The following is a 21,734-nucleotide window of genomic DNA, read 5'->3' as shown; positions in this document are numbered from 1 at the left end:
TTGATTCATACCCAGCTGAAAAGCTGAAACTCACTGGTTATTCTTGTGCAGAGGCAATTTCATAGTCTATGAAGTTCTACTGAGACGTGATTATTGCTGGTTGAAAACTTTAACCAATTCCCGCCTTGATGACTTGAAACACAGTCAGCTTTGGCAATTTTTGCTGGTCTCTCAGGAGACTTTGTAGTTTTTTTTCAATGTTAATTTCTGGCGTTGTCAATTTCCTATTTCTATCCGTCGTTTTCATTGAGGGAAGTTGTCAGGTATTATCAAACTCAATCAGTTCTTGCATCACCCAACATTTGACGGCACTGTGATGCGAGTGTTGATTCATACCCAGCTGAATAGCTGAAACTCACTGGTTATTCTTGTGCAGAGGCAATTTCATAGTCTATGAAGTTCTACTGAGACGTGATTATTGCTGGTTGAAAACTTTAACCAATTCCCGCCTTGATGACTTGAAACACAGTCAGCTATGGCAATTTTTGCTGGTCTCTCAGGAGACTTTGTAATTTGTTTTAATGTTAATTTCTGGCGTTTTCAATTTACGATGTCTATCCGTTGTTTTTATTGAGGGAAGGTGTCAGGTATTATCAAACCCAATGAGTTCTTGCATCACCCAACATTTCACAGCACTGTGATGCGAGTGTTGATTCATACCCACCTGAAAAGCTGAAACTCACTGGTTATTCTTGTGCAGAGGCAATTTCATAGTCTATGAAGTTCTACTGAGACGTGATTATTGCTGGTTGAAAACTTTAACCAATTCCCACCTTGATGACTTGAAACACAGTCAGCTATGGCAATTTTTGCTGGTCTCTCAGGAGACTTTGTAGTTTGTTTCAATGTTAATTTCTGGCGTTTTCAATTTACGATGTCTATCCGTCGTTTTCATTGAGGGAAGTTGTCAGGTATTTAGAGTTCTTGGCAACATTAACACAAGATGGGATTCAAATCCTGCATCGACTGAAGCAAAGTATTGACCCTTTGCTCTTGGTCAATGCATACAATTAACTGAACCAATAAATGGGCGGGATTTCCAAATGATCAACCAATCACGTGAGTAATCCCCCAATTCAAACCCAGTTAGTTCTTGCATCACCCAACATTTGACAGTGCACCATCAGTGATGTGAGTGTTGATTCATACCCACCTGAAAAGCTGAAGCTCACTGGTTATTCTTGTGCAGAGGCAATTTCATAGTCTATGAAGTTCTACTGAGACGTGATTATTGCTGGTTGAAAACTTTAACCAATTCCCGCCTTGATGACTTGAAACACAGTCAGCTATGGCAATTTTTGCTGGTCTCTCAGGAGACGTTGTAGTTTGTTTTAATGTTAATTTCTGGCGTTTTCAATTTCCTATTTATATCCGTCGTTTTCATTGAGGGAAGTTGTCAGGTATTATCAAACTCAACCAGTTGTTGCATCACCCAACATTTGACAGCACTGTGATGCGAGTGTTGATTCATACCCAGCTGAAAAGCTGAAACTCACTGGTTATTCTTGTGCAGAGGCAATTTCATAGTCTATGAAGTTCTACTGAGACGTGATTATTGCTGGTTGAAAACTTTAACCAATTCCCACCTTGATGACTTGAAACACAGTCAACTATAGCAATTTTGCTGGTCTCTCAGGAGACCTTTTATTTTGTTTCAATGTTAATTTCTGGCGTTGTCAATTTACGATGTCTATCCGTCGTTTTCATTGAGGGAAGTTGTCAGGTATTTAGAGTTCTTGGCAACATTAACACAAGATTGGATTCAAATCCTGCATCGACTGAAGCAAAGTATTGACCCTTTGCTCTTGGTCAATGCATACAATTAACTGAACCAATAAATGGGCGGGATTTCCAAATGATCAACCAATCACGTGAGTAATCCCCCAATTCAAACCCAGTTAGTTCTTGCATCACCCAACATTTGACAGTGCACCATCAGTGATGTGAGTGTTGATTCATACCCACCTGAAAAGCTGAAGCTCACTGGTTATTCTTGTGCAGAGGCAATTTCATAGTCTATGAAGTTCTACTGAGACGTGATTATTGCTGGTTGAAAACTTTAACCAATTCCCGCCTTGATGACTTGAAACACAGTCAGCTTTGGCAATTTTTGCTGGTCTCTCAGGAGACCTTGCAGTTTGTTTCAATGTTAATTTCTGGCGTTTTCAATTTACGATGTCTATCCGTTGTTTTTATTGAGGGAAGGTGTCAGGTATTATCAAACCCAATGAGTTCTTGCATCACCCAACATTTGACAGCACTATAATGCGAGTGTTGATTCATACCCACCTGAAAAGCTGAAACTCACTGGTTATTCTTGTGCAGAGGCAATTTCATAGTCTATGAAGTTCTACTGAGACGTGATTATTGCTGGTTGAAAACTTTAACCAATTCCCGCCTTGATGACTTGAAACACAGTCAACTATGGCAATTTTTGCTGGTCTCTCAGGAGACTTTGTAGTTTGTTTCAATGTTAATTTCTGGCGTTGTCAATTTACGATGTCTATCCGTCGTTTTCATTGAGGGAAGTTGTCAGGTATTAAGAGTTCTTGGCAACATTAACACAAGATGGGATTCAAATCCTGCATCGAATGAAGCAAAGTATTGACCCTTTGCTCTTGGTCAATGCATACAATTAACTGAACCAATAAATGGGCGGGATTTCCAAATGATCAACCAATCACGTGAGTAATCCCCCAATTCAAACCCAGTTAGTTCTTGCATCACCCAACATTTGACAGTGCACCATCAGTGATGTGAGTGTTGAGTCATACCCAGCTGAAAAGCTGAAGCTCACTGGTTATTCTTGTGCAGAGGCAATTTCATAGTCTATGAAGTTCTACTGAGACGTGATTATTGCTGGTTGAAAACTTTAACCAATTCCCGCCTTGATGACTTGAAACACAGTCAGCTATGGCAATTTTTGCTGATCTCTCAGGAGACTTTGTAATTTGTTTTAATGTTAATTTCTGGCGTTTTCAATTTCCTATTTTTATCTGTCGTTTTCATTGAGGGAAGTTGTCAGGTATTATCAAACTCAATGAGTTCTTGCATCACCCAACATTTGACAGCACTGTGATGCGAGTGTTGATTCATACCCAGCTGAATAGCTGAAACTCACTGGTTATTCTTGTGCAGAGGGTCAATTTCATAGTCTATGAAGTTCTACTGAGACGTGATTATTGCTGGTTGAAAACTAACCAATTCCCGCCTTGATGACTTGAAACACAGTCAGCTATGGCAATTTTTGCTGGTCTCTCAGGAGACTTTGTAATTTGTTTTAATGTTAATTTCTGGCGTTTTCAATTTACGATGTCTATCCGTTGTTTTTATTGAGGGAAGGTGTCAGGTATTATCAAACTCAACCAGTTCTTGCATCACCCAACATTTGACAGCACTGTGATGCGAGTGTTGATTCATACCCAGCTGAAAAGCTGAAACTCACTGGTTATTCTTGTGCAGAGGCAATTTCATAGTCTATGAAGTTCTACTGAGACGTGATTATTGCTGGTTGAAAACTTTAACCAATTCCCACCTTGATGACTTGAAACACAGTCAACTATAGCAATTTTGCTGGTCTCTCAGGAGACCTTTTATTTTGTTTCAATGTTAATTTCTGGCGTTGTCAATTTACGATGTCTATCCGTCGTTTTCATTGAGGGAAGTAGTCAGGTATTAAGAGTTCTTGGCAACATTAACACAAGATGGGATTCAAATCCTGCATCGAGTGAAGCAAAGTATTGACCCTTTGCTCTTGGTCAATGCATACAATTAACTGAACCAATAAATGGGCGGGATTTCCAAATGATCAACCAATCACGTGAGTAATCCCCCAATTCAAACCCAGTTAGTTCTTGCATCACCCAACATTTGACAGTGCACCATCAGTGATGTGAGTGTTGATTCATACCCACCTGAAAAGTTGAAGCTCACTGGTTATTCTTGTGCAGAGGCAATTTCATAGTCTATGAAGTTCTACTGAGACGTGATTATTGCTGGTTGAAAACTTTAACCAATTCCCGCCTTGATGACTTGAAACACAGTCAGCTATGGCAATTTTTGCTGGTCTCTCAGGAGACTTTGTAATTTGTTTTAATGTTAGTTTCTGGCATTTTCAATTTCCTATTTATATCCGTCGTTTTCATTGAGGGAAGTTGTCAGGTATTATCAAACTCAATCAGTTCTTGCATCACCCAACATTTGACAGCACTGTGATGCGAGTGTTGATTCATACCCAGCTGAAAAGCTGAAACTCACTGGTTATTCTTGTGCAGAGGCAATTTCATAGTCTACTGAGACGTGATTATTGCTGGTTGAAAACTTTAACCAATTCCCGCCTTGATGACTTGAAACACAGTCAGCTTTGGCAATTTTTGCTGGTCTCTCAGGAGACCTTGTAGTTTGTTTCAATGTTAATTTCTGGCGTTGTCAATTTACGACGTCTATCCGTTGTTTTTATTGAGGGAAGGTGTCAGGTATTATCAAACCCAATGAGTTCTTGCATCACCCAACATTTGACAGCACTGTGATGCGAGTGTTGATTCATACCCAGCTGAAAAGCTGAAACTCACTGGTTATTCTTGTGCAGAGGCAATTTCATAGTCTATGAAGTTCTACTGAGACGTGATTATTGCTGGTTGAAAACTTTAACCAATTCCCGCCTTGATGACTTGAAACACAGTCAGCTATGGCAATTTTTGCTGGTCTCTCAGGAGACTTTGTAATTTGTTTTAATGTTAATTTCTGGCGTTTTCAATTTCCTATTTATATCCGTCGTTTTCATTGAGGGAAGTTGTCAGGTATTATCAAACTCAATCAGTTCTTGCATCACCCAACATTTGACGGCACTGTGATGCGAGTGTTGATTCATACCCAGCTGAATAGCTGAAACTCACTGGTTATTCTTGTGCAGAGGCAATTTCATAGTCTATGAAGTTCTACTGAGACGTGATTATTGCTGGTTGAAAACTTTAACCAATTCCCGCCTTGATGACTTGAAACACAGTCAGCTATGGCAATTTTTGCTGGTCTCTCAGGAGACCTTGTAGTTTGTTTCAATGTTAATTTCTGGCGTTGTCAATTTACGACGTCTATCCGTTGTTTTTATTGAGGGAAGGTGTCAGGTATTATCAAACCCAATGAGTTCTTGCATCACCCAACATTTGACAGCACTGTGATGCGAGTGTTGATTCATACCCACCTGAAAAGCTGAAACTCACTGGTTATTCTTGTGCAGAGGCAATTTCATAGTCTATGAAGTTCTACTGAGACGTGATTATTGCTGGTTGAAAACTTTAACCAATTCCCGCCTTGATGACTTGAAACACAGTCAGCTATGGCAATTTTTGCTGGTCTCTCAGGAGACTTTGTAATTTGTTTTAATGTTAATTTCTGGCATTTTCAATTTCCTATTTATATCCGTCGTTTTCATTGAGGGAAGTTGTCAGGTATTATCAAACTCAATCAGTTCTTGCATCACCCAACATTTGACGGCACTGTGATGCGAGTGTTGATTCATACCCAGCTGAATAGCTGAAACTCACTGGTTATTCTTGTGCAGAGGCAATTTCATAGTCTATGAAGTTCTACTGAGACGTGATTATTGCTGGTTGAAAACTTTAACCAATTCCCACCTTGATGACTTGAAACACAGTCAACTATGGCAATTTTTGCTGGTCTCTCAGGAGACCTTGTAGTTTGTTTCAATGTTAATTTCTGGCGTTGTCAATTTACGATGTCTATCCGTCGTTTTTATTAAGGGAAGGTGTCAGGTATTCTCAAACCCAGTGAGTTCTTGCATCACCCAACATTTGACAGCACTGTGATGCGAGTGTTGATTCATACCCACCTGAAAAGCTGAAGCTCACTGGTTTTTCTTGTGCAGAGGCAATTTTATAGTCTATGAAGTTCTACTGAGACGTGAGTATTGCTGGTTGAAAACTTTAACCAATTCCCACCTTGATGACTTGAAACACAGTCAACTATAGCAATTTTGCTGGTCTCTCAGGAGACCTTTTATTTTGTTTCAATGTTAATTTCTGGCGTTGTCAATTTACGATGTCTATCCGTCGTTTTCATTGAGGGAAGTTGTCAGGTATTAAGAGTTCTTGGCAACATTAACACAAGATGGGATTCAAATCCTGCATCGAGTGAAGCAAAGTATTGACCCTTTGCTCTTGGTCAATGCATACAATTAACTGAACCAATAAATGGGCGGGATTTCCAAATGATCAACCAATCACGTGAGTAATCCCCCAATTCAAACCCAGTTAGTTCTTGCATCACCCAACATTTGACAGTGCACCATCAGTGATGTGAGTGTTGATTCATACCCACCTGAAAAGCTGAAGCTCACTGGTTATTCTTGTGCAGAGGCAATTTCATAGTCTATGAAGTTCTACTGAGACGTGATTATTGCTGGTTGAAAACTTTAACCAATTCCCGCCTTGATGACTTGAAACACAGTCAGCTATGGCAATTTTTTCCGGTCTCTCAGGAGACTTTGTAATTTGTTTTAATGTTAATTTCTGGCATTTTCAATTTCCTATTTATATCCGTCGTTTTCATTGAGGGAAGTTGTCAGGTATTATCAAACTCAATCAGTTCTTGCATCACCCAACATTTGACGGCACTGTGATGCGAGTGTTGATTCATACCCAGCTGAATAGCTGAAACTCACTGGTTATTCTTGTGCAGAGGCAATTTCATAGTCTATGAAGTTCTACTGAGACGTGATTATTGCTGGTTGAAAACTTTAACCAATTCCCGCCTTGATGACTTGAAACACAGTCAGCTTTGGCAATTTTTGCTGGTCTCTCAGGAGACCTTGTAGTTTGTTTCAATGTTAATTTCTGGCGTTGTCAATTTACGATGTCTATCCGTTGTTTTTATTGAGGGAAGGTGTCAGGTATTATTAAACCCAATGAGTTCTTGCATCACCCAATATTTGACAGCACTGTGATGCGAGTGTTGATTCATACCCACCTGAAAAGCTGAAACTCACTGGTTATTCTTGTGCAGAGGCAATTTCATAGTCTATGAAGTTCTACTGAGACGTGATTATTGCTGGTTGAAAACTTTAACCAATTCCCGCCTTGATGACTTGAAACACAGTCAGCTTTGGCAATTTTTGCTGGTCTCTCAGGAGACCTTGTAGTTTGTTTCAATGTTAATTTCTGGCGTTGTCAATTTACGATGTCTATCCGTCGTTTTCATTGAGGGAAGTTGTCAGGTATTAAGAGTCTTGGCAACATTAACACAAGATGGGATTCAAATCCTGCATCGAGTGAAGCAAAGTATTGATCCTTTGCTCTTGGTCAATGCATACAATTAACTGAACCAATAAATGGGCGGGATTTCCAAATGATCAACCAATCACGTGAGTAATCCCCCAATTCAAACCCAGTTAGTTCTTGCATCATCCAACATTTGACAGTGCACCATCAGTGATGTGAGTGTTGATTCATACCCACCTGAAAAGCTGAAGCTCACTGGTTATTCTTGTGCAGAGGCAATTTCATAGTCTATGAAGTTCTACTGAGACGTGATTATTGCTGGTTGAAAACTTTAACCAATTCCCGCCTTGATGACTTGAAACACAGTCAGCTATGGCAATTTTTGCTGGTCTCTCAGGAGACGTTGTAGTTTGTTTTAATGTTAATTTCTGACGTTTTCAATTTCCTATTTCTATCCGTCGTTTTCATTGAGCGAAGTTGTCAGGTATTATTAAACCCAATGAGTTCTTGCATCACCCAACATTTGACAGCACTGTGATGCGAGTGTTGATTCATACCCAGCTGAAAAGCTGAAACTCACTGGTTATTCTTGTGCAGAGGCAATTTCATAGTCTATGAAGTTCTACTGAGACGTGATTATTGCTGGTTGAAAACTTTAACCAATTCCCGCCTTGATGACTTGAAACACAGTCAGCTATGGCAATTTTTGCTGGTCTCTCAGGAGAGTTTGTAGTTTGTTTCAATGTTAATTTCTGGCGTTGTCAATTTACGATGTCTATCCGTCATTTTCATTGAGGGAAGTTGTCAGGTATTAAGAGTTCTTGGCAACATTAACACAAGATGGGATTCAAATCCTGCATCGAGTGAAGCAAAGTATTGATCCTTTGCTCTTGGTCAATGCATACAATTAACTGAACCAATAAATGGGCGGGATTTCCAAATGATCAACCAATCACGTGAGTAATCCCCCAATTCAAACCCAGTTAGTTCTTGCATCACCCAACATTTGACAGTGCACCATCAGTGATGTGAGTGTTGATTCATACCCACCTGAAAAGCTGAAGCTCACTGGTTATTCTTGTGCAGAGGCAATTTCATAGTCTATGAAGTTCTACTGAGACGTGATTATTGCTGGTTGAAAACTTTAACCAATTCCCGCCTTGATGACTTGAAACACAGTCAGCTTTGGCAATTTTTGCTGGTCTCTCAGGAGACCTTGTAGTTTGTTTCAATGTTAATTTCTGGCGTTGTCAATTTACGACGTCTATCCGTTGTTTTTATTGAGGGAAGGTGTCAGGTATTATCAAACCCAATGAGTTCTTGCATCACCCAACATTTGACAGCACTGTGATGCGAGTGTTGATTCATACCCAGCTGAAAAGCTGAAACTCACTGGTTATTCTTGTGCAGAGGCAATTTCATAGTCTATGAAGTTCTACTGAGACGTGATTATTGCTGGTTGAAAACTTTAACCAATTCCCGCCTTGATGACTTGAAACACAGTCAGCTATGGCAATTTTTGCTGGTCTCTCAGGAGACGTTGTAGTTTGTTTCAATGTTAATTTCTGGCGTTGTCAATTTACGATGTCTATCCGTCGTTTTCATTGAGGGAAGTTGTCAGGTATTTAGAGTTCTTGGCAACATTAACACAAGATTGGATTCAAATCCTGCATCGACTGAAGCAAAGTATTGACCCTTTGCTCTTGGTCAATGCATACAATTAACTGAACCAATAAATGGGCGGGATTTCCAAATGATCAACCAATCACGTGAGTAATCCCCCAATTCAAACCCAGTTAGTTCTTGCATCACCCAACATTTGACAGTGCACCATCAGTGATGTGAGTGTTGATTCATACCCACCTGAAAAGTTGAAGCTCACTGGTTATTCTTGTGCAGAGGCAATTTCATAGTCTATGAAGTTCTACTGAGACGTGATTATTGCTGGTTGAAAACTTTAACCAATTCCCGCCTTGATGACTTGAAACACAGTCAGCTATGGCAATTTTTGCTGGTCTCTCAGGAGACTTTGTAATTTGTTTTAATGTTAGTTTCTGGCATTTTCAATTTCCTATTTATATCCGTCGTTTTCATTGAGGGAAGTTGTCAGGTATTATCAAACTCAATCAGTTCTTGCATCACCCAACATTTGACAGCACTGTGATGCGAGTGTTGATTCATACCCAGCTGAAAAGCTGAAACTCACTGGTTATTCTTGTGCAGAGGCAATTTCATAGTCTACTGAGACGTGATTATTGCTGGTTGAAAACTTTAACCAATTCCCGCCTTGATGACTTGAAACACAGTCAGCTTTGGCAATTTTTGCTGGTCTCTCAGGAGACCTTGTAGTTTGTTTCAATGTTAATTTCTGGCGTTGTCAATTTACGACGTCTATCCGTTGTTTTTATTGAGGGAAGGTGTCAGGTATTATCAAACCCAATGAGTTCTTGCATCACCCAACATTTGACAGCACTGTGATGCGAGTGTTGATTCATACCCAGCTGAAAAGCTGAAACTCACTGGTTATTCTTGTGCAGAGGCAATTTCATAGTCTATGAAGTTCTACTGAGACGTGATTATTGCTGGTTGAAAACTTTAACCAATTCCCGCCTTGATGACTTGAAACACAGTCAGCTATGGCAATTTTTGCTGGTCTCTCAGGAGACTTTGTAGTTTGTTTCAATGTTAATTTCTGGCGTTTTCAATTTACGATGTCTATCCGTCGTTTTCATTGAGGGAAGTTGTCAGGTATTTAGAGTTCTTGGCAACATTAACACAAGATTGGATTCAAATCCTGCATCGACTGAAGCAAAGTATTGACCCTTTGCTCTTGGTCAATGCATACAATTAACTGAACCAATAAATGGGCGGGATTTCCAAATGATCAACCAATCACGTGAGTAATCCCCCAATTCAAACCCAGTTAGTTCTTGCATCACCCAACATTTGACAGTGCACCATCAGTGATGTGAGTGTTGATTCATACCCACCTGAAAAGCTGAAGCTCACTGGTTATTCTTGTGCAGAGGCAATTTCATAGTCTATGAAGTTCTACTGAGACGTGATTATTGCTGGTTGAAAACTTTAACCAATTCCCGCCTTGATGACTTGAAATACAGTCAGCTATGGCAATTTTTGCTGGTCTCTCAGGAGACCTTGTAGTTTGTTTCAATGTTAATTTCTGGCGTTGTCAATTTACGATGTCTATCCGTCGTTTTTATTGAGGGAAGTTGTCAGGTATTATCAAACCCAGTGAGTTCTTGCATCACCCAACATTTGACAGCACTGTGATGCGAGTGTTGATTCATACCCAGCTGAAAAGCTGAAACTCACTGGTTATTCTTGTGCAGAGGCAATTTCATAGTCTACTGAGACGTGATTATTGCTGGTTGAAAACTTTAACCAATTCCCGCCTTGATGACTTGAAACACAGTCAGCTTTGGCAATTTTTGCTGGTCTCTCAGGAGACCTTGTAGTTTGTTTCAATGTTAATTTCTGGCGTTGTCAATTTACGACGTCTATCCGTTGTTTTTATTGAGGGAAGGTGTCAGGTATTATCAAACCCAATGAGTTCTTGCATCACCCAACATTTGACAGCACTGTGATGCGAGTGTTGATTCATACCCAGCTGAAAAGCTGAAACTCACTGGTTATTCTTGTGCAGAGGCAATTTCATAGTCTATGAAGTTCTACTGAGACGTGATTATTGCTGGTTGAAAACTTTAACCAATTCCCGCCTTGATGACTTGAAACACAGTCAGCTATGGCAATTTTTGCTGGTCTCTCAGGAGACGTTGTAGTTTGTTTCAATGTTAATTTCTGGCGTTGTCAATTTACGATGTCTATCCGTCGTTTTCATTGAGGGAAGTTGTCAGGTATTTAGAGTTCTTGGCAACATTAACACAAGATTGGATTCAAATCCTGCATCGACTGAAGCAAAGTATTGACCCTTTGCTCTTGGTCAATGCATACAATTAACTGAACCAATAAATGGGCGGGATTTCCAAATGATCAACCAATCACGTGAGTAATCCCCCAATTCAAACCCAGTTAGTTCTTGCATCACCCAACATTTGACAGTGCACCATCAGTGATGTGAGTGTTGATTCATACCCACCTGAAAAGTTGAAGCTCACTGGTTATTCTTGTGCAGAGGCAATTTCATAGTCTATGAAGTTCTACTGAGACGTGATTATTGCTGGTTGAAAACTTTAACCAATTCCCGCCTTGATGACTTGAAACACAGTCAGCTATGGCAATTTTTGCTGGTCTCTCAGGAGACTTTGTAATTTGTTTTAATGTTAGTTTCTGGCATTTTCAATTTCCTATTTATATCCGTCGTTTTCATTGAGGGAAGTTGTCAGGTATTATCAAACTCAATCAGTTCTTGCATCACCCAACATTTGACAGCACTGTGATGCGAGTGTTGATTCATACCCAGCTGAAAAGCTGAAACTCACTGGTTATTCTTGTGCAGAGGCAATTTCATAGTCTACTGAGACGTGATTATTGCTGGTTGAAAACTTTAACCAATTCCCGCCTTGATGACTTGAAACACAGTCAGCTTTGGCAATTTTTGCTGGTCTCTCAGGAGACCTTGTAGTTTGTTTCAATGTTAATTTCTGGCGTTGTCAATTTACGACGTCTATCCGTTGTTTTTATTGAGGGAAGGTGTCAGGTATTATCAAACCCAATGAGTTCTTGCATCACCCAACATTTGACAGCACTGTGATGCGAGTGTTGATTCATACCCAGCTGAAAAGCTGAAACTCACTGGTTATTCTTGTGCAGAGGCAATTTCATAGTCTATGAAGTTCTACTGAGACGTGATTATTGCTGGTTGAAAACTTTAACCAATTCCCGCCTTGATGACTTGAAACACAGTCAGCTATGGCAATTTTTGCTGGTCTCTCAGGAGACTTTGTAGTTTGTTTCAATGTTAATTTCTGGCGTTTTCAATTTACGATGTCTATCCGTCGTTTTCATTGAGGGAAGTTGTCAGGTATTTAGAGTTCTTGGCAACATTAACACAAGATTGGATTCAAATCCTGCATCGACTGAAGCAAAGTATTGACCCTTTGCTCTTGGTCAATGCATACAATTAACTGAACCAATAAATGGGCGGGATTTCCAAATGATCAACCAATCACGTGAGTAATCCCCCAATTCAAACCCAGTTAGTTCTTGCATCACCCAACATTTGACAGTGCACCATCAGTGATGTGAGTGTTGATTCATACCCACCTGAAAAGCTGAAGCTCACTGGTTATTCTTGTGCAGAGGCAATTTCATAGTCTATGAAGTTCTACTGAGACGTGATTATTGCTGGTTGAAAACTTTAACCAATTCCCGCCTTGATGACTTGAAATACAGTCAGCTATGGAAATTTTTGCTGGTCTCTCAGGAGACCTTGTAGTTTGTTTCAATGTTAATTTCTGGCGTTGTCAATTTACGATGTCTATCCGTCGTTTTTATTGAGGGAAGGTGTCAGGTATTCTCAAACCCAGTGAGTTCTTGCATCACCCAACATTTGACAGCACTGTGATGCGAGTGTTGATTCATACCCAGCTGAAAAGCTGAAGCTCACTGGTTATTCTTGTGCAGAGGCAATTTCATAGTCTATGAAGTTCTACTGAGACGTGATTATTGCTGGTTGAAAACACAGTCAGCTATGGCAATTTTTGCTGGTCACTCAGGAGACCTTGTATTTTGTTTCAATGTTAATTTCTGGCGTTGTCAATTTATAATGTCTACCCCTCGTTTTCATTGAGGGAAGTTGTCAGGTATTATCAAACTCAATCAGGATAGAAGGATAGAAGCAACATTTAGCTTAGAATGTGAGGTTTGGAGAGAGAGAGCTCAAGAGTCCTGAGAGCGCAATGAGAGTTCAAAAGTACTGAACTGGTGGCATCCTTCAAAGGCTACGTGGTGTTAGGAGACATTACTCAAAAGCAACAGCAGGCTAAGATAATCAAATTACCTGTGGAGGATGTTAACACTTGGAGTTGGAAGTAAACAGTAGTGTTAAAAAAAAAAAAAAAAAAAAAAAAAAAAAAAACTTGAAACAAAGTTAAATCTTTTATAGTATTTACTTAAAAAACAAGAATAACCTGCAGTTCCTACACAATAAATACTTTTCTACTTCTATATTTCCAAGTGTTAACATCCTGCACAGGTAATTTGATTATCTTAGCTTGCTGTTGCTCAACAAACCTCACATTCTAAGCTCAATGTTGCCAACCTCGGAGAGGACGATATCCCCCATCTTGGCGTCCTGACTCCTCCTTGCCGTAGCACATGTGTTGTACCTCATCACCATGAGAGATAAGCACTGGATGCAGAGGCTCAAGTAGGACTTGAACTTGTGACTCTGACTCCAAAGGCGTAGAGTCTTACCACTACACTATCCAGCTGATATCGATATGAACATCATTGTTCAATATCACATCTTGTATTAAAAAAAAGAAAAAAGAAAAAAATACTTCTTCAAAAAAGTAATACAGCTATTTTTTTTTTTTTGCAGCTATTTTCTTTTTAAAGGTGTTTCAAACTATTTACAGCACAATCAGCTGTTCTGCATCATTGTTCTGACACACACAACAAAACTATTGACTACACTACACACTAACTATGGCGCAAATCTCTCACAGTGAGGGTGTTTTTGGTTTTGTTTTTGCTCACAGGCTTTCGAGCGTTTTCCTTATAAAACAATGTTTTTACCGTTTCTTCCTGCAGTAAATATAAACAACGATCAACACAATTTAAAAACTGGTATAAAGTCCACACTTTTCCCGTCAGTTGTTCCGTCTGTCCTGCTCACGTCTCCAATGGATGTACACGTTGTCATTAACATGGCTTCACTCCACATCAGCCGCTTTGCTTGCTAAAACACCGGTGTCGGCACATAAGGACGCTGTCATAGCCTGTCAGCCACGTTGATTAGCTGTGTATATACGAATGTGAATCGCATCATTGGCTGGACTTTGGGATAAGGTGGCATCGTTCTGATCCCATACGGGAGCAGCCAGTCACTGACTCACACTGGAGAACATAATTGTTAAAGTTTTAATTTCAATTCAGGTTAGATTTTTTTTGTGCGCAATGCAGATTTTCTGTGCGCAGAGACGTGCCAGCAGTGCGCAATTGCACACGTGCACAGCTTAGAGGGAACATTGCATACATACATAGAGCTCGATCTGGGTACTGGATTATATCTTCTTTCTTCATGACTACTGCTCACTGAATCAGTTGAAGATACCAAGGACTGTATTCACACAATCGTTAAACAATCATTTTAACACTGAACTGGATCCAGACCGACTCCTAAGAGTTCATCTTTAGATCGGGTCTCGTCCCGTCTCTGGCAGCATCTACACACTGACCTCCATAAATCCTTTAACAAATAAACACAGTAACCAAGCAGAAGCAGTCCTTCATGGAGGTCCGTGCTGTGAGTCTCTGCAGCATAAGGAGAGTCACTGCTGCTCCTCTTCCTCTTTCCGCTCTCTCCATCATCGTATCCGTCCGTCTGTCCAGTGTCCGCGGTTTGGTGAGAACGGGGAGTTTCTGGAAATTTCTGTCCAGGTGCCAGCACCTGTCTGACAGTCACATTCACTCTGGAGCTCTGGATGTACCTGGAGCAGACAGCCCATTCCTCCTCGGACACCGGCTCCACCACGGAGCCTTCCTGTGGTGGGGGGGTCTGGATGCATCCCCCCGTCTCTAATGCCAGACGCCCCGGAGGTGCAGGGAGGATTCGTGGGACCGCGTGGTACAGAAGGCGGCTGGGCCCTGACATCACCATCACATCCCCACTGTGCATGAGCATGGCTGTGGGGGGGTCCTGTCTGCGGGGGCCGCCCAGGAGAAAGATGGCTGACTGACCAAAACTGTAAAGGCAACACGGAAAAACAGGGAATTCAAACATGTCCTTCGCATAACGACGGTGAAAAAACAAGCGTCCCACCTAAACGACAGCAGCGGTCGAGTGTGGTCCAGCTCCGACTCGTCCACGTGGATTCCCAGAGAAGAGTCTGATCGGTAATAGTTGAGGATTCCCGCTTCCGAGATAAAGCCAGGGAAGCCGCAGGCAGCTGTCACGTGAGCGGAGAGGAGGTGGAGGTCACGTGGGAAAGGAGTGTGACTGCTGGGAGAGTACGTCTGCAAACAGGAGGGGAGGAATGAGATGAAGAGAAAGGGCACCACAACAGACCGTGGCAAACGTTTGCTCTAAAACCGTCCCCGCCTGTGCTTCTGGAGGAGCAGCAGTGAAGAGGTGAAGCAGATGCTCACCTTTGTGTCCCAGTTGTAATGATAGCCCAGCGTGACCCAGCGCAGCCGCTCCAGGAGAGTCTGCGCTTCTCGTTTTCCAGCCAGAGAAGATCTGCGGATCAAAGTTTTACATATTGTGTTATTTCTTAAATCTGTAGATCTGGAACATATCGCATTGTTAAATAGTCTGGTCTGTTACTGTACTGGAGCAACTGTAACCCACATAATGTCCTTAGGGATCAGTAAAGTATGCTGATTCTGAAATAGGTTAAAGAGGAAGACGAGGGCACACAGTTTGTTCAAAGATCCGACAGCAGCTGAGCTCCCCAAACCTGCAAACAACAGCGGACCTTAAAACAGCGCCACCTGGTGGCACTGAATTCATTAGACACTGCAGCAGTCGAGCACGAGGATTTTCAGTAATTAAACACTTGAGTTGCTTTTTCTTGCATAAAATAGGAAACAGAGGCTCCGAGGTTTTGTTTGTACTCTCATAAACACTAACCCTTCCTCACTTTTTCACTTCACTCTCAGCTTTCACAGCAGAAGGTCACAAAAAGCAGCTGCTCGACACCAACGATGGCAATACGAACATCAGGTTAAAGAAACAATCTGCGCTCCTGTCAACATCAGCAGAACGTCAGGCGAATGTCAGAGGAATTGTTGGGGGAACGTTGGGGCAGCGTCAGAGTAATGTCAGAGGAATATCATGGGAACATCAGAGGAACATTTGGGAAAAATCTGAGGAACATTGGAGGAACATTGGGGGAAGATCAGAGGAATGTTAGAGGAATGTTGGGGGAGAAAATGTGGCATTTTAAACTGGGTCATTTGCATAATTTGAGGATTTGGAAGAAGCGAAACGGTTTGAAAATCAGCTGTAAACTCAGAGCTCTGATGGTCTTTAGCCATGCTCAGACCGCCACCTCCAAACACGCACACGCACGCATGACGAGGCGCAGATACACCTGAGCAGCTGGAGGCTGTGGTGGCGTTGCAGTGACCCCTGCTGGTAGTAGACTGTTTACCTTCATCGGGAGGTCGAGCTCCTCCTGCTGTGACCTGTGCAGCACGTTCCTGTACACACCTGTGAGTCTCACCTCAGGCTGTGCACTATGGGCTCAAAATGTGGTCATAAATTGTAAAAAAGATTTGTATGTGTAAAAAAGATTTGTATGTGTAAAAAGAATTTGTGTGTGCGTAAAAAAGATTTGTATGTGTAAAAAAGATTTGTGTGTGTCTAAAAAAGATTTGTGTGTGCGTAAAAAAGATTTGTGTGTGCGTAAAAAAGATTTGTATGTGTAAAAAGATTTGTGTGTGCGTAAAAAAGATTTGTGTGTGTAAAAAGAATTTGTGTGTGCGTAAAAAAGATTTGTGTGTGTAAAAAGAATTTGTGTGTGCGTAAAAAAGATTTCTATGTGTAAAAAAGATTTGTGTGTGCGTAAAAAAGATTTGTATGTGTAAAAAAGATTTGTGTGTGCGTAAAAAAGATTTGTGTGTGGACTTAGAAAAAAAACCCCTGCAAGTTACAAGTACAAATTTGGCCCTATTTTTCTTCCTTTCATCTGATTGGTCAATGTCATGTCAATCACAAATGTAACAATCCAATCAGAGAACAGATGGGTTTGGCTGTCGGAGGGGCGCTTTTTTGAACTGCAGGTCCTTGAAGGGTGATACAGTTTGAAGCTGGAGGATCTCTATATAAATATCCGATAGCAGCTAGGTCCCCTAACTTTCAGTAGCTGTTGAAAGGAAAAAGTTGTGGTATATCAGTGGTTAGAAATACCATTATTACTTTAGGATTAGTTTAACACAAAGTCAGGGCTGACCCGGGACCATTGCTGTGAGTCACAGTGCGCAGCATAAAAGTCCTTTCACATCAGACGCAGGATGTGCTGCTAATGCTAACTGCTAACTAAAAGCAAAGGATCCAGAATTTGTTACGCTGGCTGCTGGGCTCTGTGGGTTTTTGCAGCAGCTCTACCTGTACTAGATGCACCTGCTCCTTGTCTTTTCTATCTCTGACTTTATGTCCTCTACAAGAGTTTCTGTTTTTTTTGCTGGTTCTTCAAATGTTCAATAAAAACATGTATGCTAATTCATAACGAAGAAAGCTTTGTAATGAAGACTGTCATTTCCAAAACACTGCCCGCCCCCACCCCGCGGTCCGCAGCGCTGTTGAAAAGGCTGTGGAAGTCCCTATATTAAACACGTAGACCTGTGACACAAAAATCACCAAACTCGGACGACCACAGGCTGTTTTCCTTCGTGGTGATGAAGGAAAACGCTGGGTTGGCATATAAAAGGGCATTTATTCCCTTCAAAGACCTGCAGTTCAAAAAAAGCACCCCTCCAACAGCCAAACCCATCTGTTCTCTGATTGGATTGTTACATTTGTGATTGACATGACATTGACCAATCAGATGAAAGGAAGAAAAATAGGGTCAAAATTCGTACTTGTAACTTGCAGGGTTTTTTTTTCCTAAGTCCACACACAAATCTTTTTTACGCACACACAAATCTTTTTTACGCACACACAAATCTTTTTTACGCACACACAAATCTTTTTTACGCACACACAAATCTTTTTTACACACACAAATCTTTTTTACACACACACAAATTCTTTTTACACATACAAATCTTTTTTACACACACACAAATCTTTTTTACACACACACAAATCTTTTTTACACACACACAAATCTTTTTTACACACACACAAATCTTTTTTACAAGTACAAAATATTTATGACCACATTTTGAGCCCATAGTGCACGCTCTGTCCCCAGATGTCCTGAGTCTCTAAGGGGGACATGTGCATGTCCAGGTTGCAGATGTTTGGTTTCTGAGGGTAAATCTTCAGACACTGTCGGAGCCAGAACGGCTGCGTGCCGCGAAGGAACGGATCGGAGATGAAGATGAACCCTGGACGAGGAAGAGCGCAGAATCATCATCATCATCATCATCATCATCATCATCGTGTACCCAGAGCACTAAACTCGGTCCAGTTCATGGGCCATCTTCAGATGAAGCATTTGTTACCTGCTTCATATGAAGCAGGTAACAAAGACATAAAGCAGCTCGTGTGTTCAGCAGCAGGCCACAGCAGAGTGAATGCAGAGCATCGTCTTCATCCAGCGAGTCCTCGCTGGATGAAGACGATGCTGACATTACGTTCCCAGTGGACAGCCAATCAGAACTGACCATTCTACTGAGCTAAACTAAAAACACTTCAGTTCCTGAAACATGGAAAAATGAGACTAACTCTCAGTAACCTGCCTCAGAGCCGGCTTCTTCCTACGCTTTACCTTACAGTACGAGGCGCCGCGAGGCAACTGTCGCTGTTATTTGGTTCTTTACAGCCGGACTGAATTGAACCAGACCGCACGCATTGCACCTCCTCTCAAAACTTTATTTAAACTCTGACGTGAGCGTGTACCTGGGTGTCCTCGCAGGCCGAAGGCTCGCCACTCTCTGACGGGCTGTAATCCGACTCTAGTGGCTTCCACATCGCTCACCGCGGCAGCGTTGAGGTTAACTGGAACAATCCACACACACACACACACACACACACACACACACACACACACACACACACGTCAGGGTTGTAAAATCATTTTCGCTCAGGTGCACCTGTTCTTCAGCAGACCTGAACCAGTCAGGTGACACCCGGTCCACTGTGACATCAGTCAGGTGGATTCAGGTGATCTGCAGATTCAGACTGTTCGTGTTTGAACTCTGACCCTCACACCTGTCTGCTGCTTCGACCACCTTCAAACTTCCCTCTGTGACACACAGTCATGGGTATGATCGATGAAATGATTGATCCAGGTGAGTTTGATTTACACGAAAACCAGATCAGAAATGAAAGTGGACAGGTGAGGGCAGGTGGAGGTGACCTGTGGAACTGTTCACTTTGTTGGTCAGAGAAGTCAAACTTCAAACTGACCCATGAAAAAGAACAAGGAGAAAGATGGCTGCTAAACGCTGCTGCTCACCGGGCGCACACCTGGAAAAGTCGATGACGTCGCTAAGGTCCGGCGGGGGGTTCCTTCTCCTGTAAAACTTGAATATCTTCCGAAACGAATCTTCTCCACCCTCCACCATGGAGGCTGCCATCTTAGCCATGACATCACTGTCTTGTACGCCCTGCTCCGGAAGTAAAAACTAACAAAAATGAAAGAACAAAACAAACAAACAAACAGATATTTAAACAGTTAACAGCGCGAGCGGGGAGAGACAAACTGTAACATGTTTCTATGGCTGTATCCCAATTCAGGGTCTGCAGCCTTAAAGTACGCAGCCTCAACGATCCTCAAGGGCCGCGTACTTAAAGACCGCTAAGGCCGGAAGTGCGAGGCTTGTGAAATGGGACGGTCTAGCCTCCGTTGCGCTGCCCAGGTTGCCTAGCAACCATGATACTAACAGCTGGAAACGTTTCATACAGCTTTGTTTGACAGAAATGAAGGAGAAAATCTTTTGTTCATTTGTTTGTTTGTTTCTACATGAGCTTTGATCGTTCTCTGTACGATTAAGCTCAGCTATTGAACGGCGTATATTTTAAAGTAAAGGCTTTAAAACCACGTTAGTACAAATGTCGCTACTGTCACATAACTTTGCCGACATGTGGCCAACAGTAATGTTTTAATGTTCTTCGTTATTAAACATTTGCACATAAATAAGTGACATAATATTCAGTACTTAAAGTTTACTCTTTGGGCGCCCCTCATCCGCCGTTTTTTTTCGGCAAAATTATCCACACCCACCGCCGCGCTATGCATTCTGGGATATGTTGGGCCACGAAGTCTACACCGCCACGTTCTTAAAATTCAGGGAAATGAAGGACGCATTTGAGGGCCGCATTTCGAGCAGCCTTCGAATTGGGACAGCCTTCGTCGTGTCGCGGTGACGTAATCGGCCTTAAAATGCGGCCTTTAAGGCTGCAGACCTTGAATTGGGATACAGCCATATACTGACTTGGCCACGTTTAATGTGAACATCCTCACTGGAACAGGAGCTGTGACTATAAGGAGAAACACACTTTAAGAGAACTTGCTCACTTATTTGTCTCCTCCCTCTCAGATCCGGCCCGTGGTGGAGGAGACCTTCAGCTTTTCACAAGTGCTTCAGGCCTTTGAGAAGGTGGAGAAGGGTCACGCCCGAGGAAAGACGGTAGTCCAGATCAGCAAAGGGGGTGACGACGTATAGCTCTGCACATCGTGGGCTTTTCTTATTGAGTGCTGTCAATGCTTTTATAGACTCCGCCCACAAAACCAAAGACACATTGCACTTTGTTTTCTATCCAAAGTACATTGTTTACCTTTTCGTCAGGTTTGTGTGGCTGTTTCTTTTCCACTGTTTGCTGAGGATCTGAGCAGGTCTCCCTTGAAAAAGAGGTTTTTAATCTCAATGGGATTTTCCCGGTTAAATAAAGGTTAATAATAATAATAACAAGCACTAAAACTGCTGTCAGCTTAAAAAAAAGCTTTTATTTTTCAGTGACTCAAAGGAAACTCTTCACTGTCAGTGTTTCAAAAACTAAAATAAAGACATCACATTATTATTTTAATGTGTAACAATATTCTCACATTTACAACCAGCAGAGGGCAGCAGAGTTAAACTCAAAGTCTTGACACTCAGTGGTTCTGTACAAACGACGGTGTGTGTGTGTGTGTGTGTGTGTGTGTGTGTAAAAAAATTAAAAACTTTACAGCGGATCACTTTGATCTACAAACAGCTTCTGGAGTGTAAGAGAAGTACCGTACAGGAAAAGGTGCAGCATTGAAACAGGGCAGAGGTCTCGCTGAAGTAAACAGTCTTTGGGTTAAAGGTCAGCTAAAAACATTTTGTTCATCAACGTGAGCTCGTAATCCAGCGCATCGTGTTTCCCAGCAAACACGACAGCGAACATCGCTGTGGGCTCCACGGCGGAGCTGCGTCTGAGGGCCCAGCGTGACGGAGCTCCGTCAGGAGGCCGTGAGAGTCGTCACAGCAGCTCCAAACTCCACCTCTGGTTCAGCTTTCGCTCATCAAACGTGTTGAGGATCACCTGGTTTTTATCGTACTGATGCCCACCTGGAAACAGACGACACAGCTCGAGTTCAGTCATCACTGCAGCACGTGACGCTCACGCGCTCAGATTATTTCAGTCAACTTTTAATTTTGCATTTTAGTTTTCTTAAAAAAATTAGTTATCACTTTTTAATCAGCTCAACGTAAAATGAA

At 41.8% G+C, this 21,734-nt stretch overlaps 3 protein-coding genes, 30 non-coding genes and 5 pseudogenes across 35 annotated transcripts in view; 36 read left to right on the top strand and 2 right to left on the bottom strand.

The window, feature by feature from the left end:
* The window catches only part of LOC146365349 (NAD(P)H oxidoreductase RTN4IP1, mitochondrial-like), a 65,836-nt gene extending 44,758 nt beyond the window's left edge, over nt 1-21,078 (top strand). Inside the window, exon 9 of the mRNA XM_084914610.1 lies at nt 20,592-21,078. Within this exon, the coding sequence (XP_084770736.1) occupies nt 20,592-20,717 (126 nt within the window). The 3' untranslated portion in view covers nt 20,718-21,078. The remainder of the gene's footprint in view (nt 1-20,591) is intronic.
* Nucleotides 40-179, top strand: LOC146365385 (U4 spliceosomal RNA). The gene has a single exon (XR_014798819.1). It is a non-coding gene; the product is annotated as a U4 spliceosomal RNA (small nuclear RNA).
* LOC146365384 (U4 spliceosomal RNA) lies at nt 365-504 on the top strand. Its single transcript, XR_014798798.1, has one exon. It is a non-coding gene; the product is annotated as a U4 spliceosomal RNA (small nuclear RNA).
* Nucleotides 689-828, top strand: LOC146365383 (U4 spliceosomal RNA). Its single transcript, XR_014798739.1, has one exon. It is a non-coding gene; the product is annotated as a U4 spliceosomal RNA (small nuclear RNA).
* LOC146365382 (U4 spliceosomal RNA) lies at nt 1,178-1,317 on the top strand. Its single transcript, XR_014798797.1, has one exon. It is a non-coding gene; the product is annotated as a U4 spliceosomal RNA (small nuclear RNA).
* Nucleotides 1,502-1,640, top strand: LOC146365381 (U4 spliceosomal RNA). Its single transcript, XR_014798771.1, has one exon. It is a non-coding gene; the product is annotated as a U4 spliceosomal RNA (small nuclear RNA).
* On the top strand, nt 1,990-2,129 carry LOC146365380 (U4 spliceosomal RNA). The gene has a single exon (XR_014798818.1). It is a non-coding gene; the product is annotated as a U4 spliceosomal RNA (small nuclear RNA).
* LOC146365379 (U4 spliceosomal RNA) lies at nt 2,314-2,453 on the top strand. The gene has a single exon (XR_014798809.1). It is a non-coding gene; the product is annotated as a U4 spliceosomal RNA (small nuclear RNA).
* Nucleotides 2,803-2,942, top strand: LOC146365378 (U4 spliceosomal RNA). Its single transcript, XR_014798744.1, has one exon. It is a non-coding gene; the product is annotated as a U4 spliceosomal RNA (small nuclear RNA).
* On the top strand, nt 3,127-3,266 carry LOC146365377 (U4 spliceosomal RNA). Its single transcript, XR_014798764.1, has one exon. It is a non-coding gene; the product is annotated as a U4 spliceosomal RNA (small nuclear RNA).
* Nucleotides 3,451-3,589, top strand: LOC146365376 (U4 spliceosomal RNA). The gene has a single exon (XR_014798770.1). It is a non-coding gene; the product is annotated as a U4 spliceosomal RNA (small nuclear RNA).
* Nucleotides 3,939-4,078, top strand: LOC146365375 (U4 spliceosomal RNA). Its single transcript, XR_014798796.1, has one exon. It is a non-coding gene; the product is annotated as a U4 spliceosomal RNA (small nuclear RNA).
* LOC146365374 (U4 spliceosomal RNA) lies at nt 4,263-4,392 on the top strand (annotated as a pseudogene).
* On the top strand, nt 4,577-4,716 carry LOC146365373 (U4 spliceosomal RNA). The gene has a single exon (XR_014798795.1). It is a non-coding gene; the product is annotated as a U4 spliceosomal RNA (small nuclear RNA).
* Nucleotides 4,901-5,040, top strand: LOC146365372 (U4 spliceosomal RNA). The gene has a single exon (XR_014798794.1). It is a non-coding gene; the product is annotated as a U4 spliceosomal RNA (small nuclear RNA).
* Nucleotides 5,225-5,364, top strand: LOC146365371 (U4 spliceosomal RNA). The gene has a single exon (XR_014798793.1). It is a non-coding gene; the product is annotated as a U4 spliceosomal RNA (small nuclear RNA).
* LOC146365370 (U4 spliceosomal RNA) lies at nt 5,549-5,688 on the top strand. Its single transcript, XR_014798745.1, has one exon. It is a non-coding gene; the product is annotated as a U4 spliceosomal RNA (small nuclear RNA).
* Nucleotides 5,873-6,011, top strand: LOC146365369 (U4 spliceosomal RNA). Its single transcript, XR_014798773.1, has one exon. It is a non-coding gene; the product is annotated as a U4 spliceosomal RNA (small nuclear RNA).
* Nucleotides 6,361-6,500, top strand: LOC146365368 (U4 spliceosomal RNA). The gene has a single exon (XR_014798738.1). It is a non-coding gene; the product is annotated as a U4 spliceosomal RNA (small nuclear RNA).
* Nucleotides 6,685-6,824, top strand: LOC146365367 (U4 spliceosomal RNA). Its single transcript, XR_014798817.1, has one exon. It is a non-coding gene; the product is annotated as a U4 spliceosomal RNA (small nuclear RNA).
* On the top strand, nt 7,009-7,148 carry LOC146365366 (U4 spliceosomal RNA). Its single transcript, XR_014798816.1, has one exon. It is a non-coding gene; the product is annotated as a U4 spliceosomal RNA (small nuclear RNA).
* Nucleotides 7,497-7,636, top strand: LOC146365365 (U4 spliceosomal RNA). Its single transcript, XR_014798791.1, has one exon. It is a non-coding gene; the product is annotated as a U4 spliceosomal RNA (small nuclear RNA).
* LOC146365364 (U4 spliceosomal RNA) lies at nt 7,821-7,960 on the top strand. The gene has a single exon (XR_014798789.1). It is a non-coding gene; the product is annotated as a U4 spliceosomal RNA (small nuclear RNA).
* Nucleotides 8,310-8,449, top strand: LOC146365363 (U4 spliceosomal RNA). Its single transcript, XR_014798815.1, has one exon. It is a non-coding gene; the product is annotated as a U4 spliceosomal RNA (small nuclear RNA).
* LOC146365362 (U4 spliceosomal RNA) lies at nt 8,634-8,773 on the top strand. The gene has a single exon (XR_014798788.1). It is a non-coding gene; the product is annotated as a U4 spliceosomal RNA (small nuclear RNA).
* LOC146365361 (U4 spliceosomal RNA) lies at nt 9,123-9,262 on the top strand. The gene has a single exon (XR_014798787.1). It is a non-coding gene; the product is annotated as a U4 spliceosomal RNA (small nuclear RNA).
* On the top strand, nt 9,447-9,576 carry LOC146365360 (U4 spliceosomal RNA; annotated as a pseudogene).
* Nucleotides 9,761-9,900, top strand: LOC146365359 (U4 spliceosomal RNA). The gene has a single exon (XR_014798781.1). It is a non-coding gene; the product is annotated as a U4 spliceosomal RNA (small nuclear RNA).
* LOC146365358 (U4 spliceosomal RNA) lies at nt 10,250-10,389 on the top strand. The gene has a single exon (XR_014798824.1). It is a non-coding gene; the product is annotated as a U4 spliceosomal RNA (small nuclear RNA).
* Nucleotides 10,574-10,703, top strand: LOC146365357 (U4 spliceosomal RNA; annotated as a pseudogene).
* On the top strand, nt 10,888-11,027 carry LOC146365356 (U4 spliceosomal RNA). The gene has a single exon (XR_014798774.1). It is a non-coding gene; the product is annotated as a U4 spliceosomal RNA (small nuclear RNA).
* On the top strand, nt 11,377-11,516 carry LOC146365355 (U4 spliceosomal RNA). Its single transcript, XR_014798766.1, has one exon. It is a non-coding gene; the product is annotated as a U4 spliceosomal RNA (small nuclear RNA).
* LOC146365354 (U4 spliceosomal RNA) lies at nt 11,701-11,830 on the top strand (annotated as a pseudogene).
* LOC146365353 (U4 spliceosomal RNA) lies at nt 12,015-12,154 on the top strand. The gene has a single exon (XR_014798755.1). It is a non-coding gene; the product is annotated as a U4 spliceosomal RNA (small nuclear RNA).
* LOC146365352 (U4 spliceosomal RNA) lies at nt 12,504-12,643 on the top strand. The gene has a single exon (XR_014798743.1). It is a non-coding gene; the product is annotated as a U4 spliceosomal RNA (small nuclear RNA).
* LOC146365351 (U4 spliceosomal RNA) lies at nt 12,828-12,935 on the top strand (annotated as a pseudogene).
* LOC146365350 (nucleic acid dioxygenase ALKBH1-like) lies at nt 14,344-20,593 on the bottom strand. Its single transcript, XM_084914611.1, has 7 exons — nt 19,501-20,593; nt 18,949-19,058; nt 18,286-18,434; nt 16,607-16,626; nt 15,528-15,618; nt 15,202-15,395; nt 14,344-15,124 (listed from the first exon to the last, which is right to left on the bottom strand). The coding sequence occupies exons 1-7, from the start codon at nt 19,635-19,637 to the stop codon at nt 14,530-14,532; spliced, it is 1,296 nt and encodes a 431-aa protein (XP_084770737.1). The 5' UTR covers nt 19,638-20,593; the 3' UTR covers nt 14,344-14,529.
* The window catches only part of LOC146365348 (uncharacterized), a 46,315-nt gene continuing 45,559 nt past the window's right edge, over nt 20,979-21,734 (bottom strand). For all 3 annotated transcript variants that reach the window (XM_084914606.1, XM_084914607.1, XM_084914608.1), the window contains one exon: nt 20,979-21,584. In XM_084914606.1, coding sequence (XP_084770732.1) covers nt 21,496-21,584 — 89 coding nt within the window. In that variant the 3' untranslated portion in view covers nt 20,979-21,495. The remainder of the gene's footprint in view (nt 21,585-21,734) is intronic.

The sequence above is a fragment of the Perissodus microlepis genome, chromosome 19 (assembly GCF_051167445.1).
Source record: "Perissodus microlepis isolate ML-2025 ecotype Zambia chromosome 19, ASM5116744v1, whole genome shotgun sequence".
Lineage (NCBI taxonomy): Eukaryota > Metazoa > Chordata > Actinopteri > Cichliformes > Cichlidae > Perissodus > Perissodus microlepis.
This window is presented reverse-complemented; position numbering and strand designations above follow the sequence as displayed.

Bases quoted from the DNA above. Each gene is read 5' to 3' on its own strand.
- LOC146365350 (XM_084914611.1), bottom strand. From the start codon at position 19,637: ATGGCTAAGATGGCAGCCTCCATGGTGGAGGGTGGAGAAGATTCGTTT. The intron at 19,059-19,500 runs GCAGCGTTTAGC...TGTGTGTGTGTG, and splicing joins AGGTGTGCGCCCGGTGAGCA to GATTGTTCCAGTTAACCTCA. The intron at 18,435-18,948 runs GTACACGCTCAC...TTCCTCGTCCAG, and splicing joins CGGCCTGCGAGGACACCCAG to GGTTCATCTTCATCTCCGAT.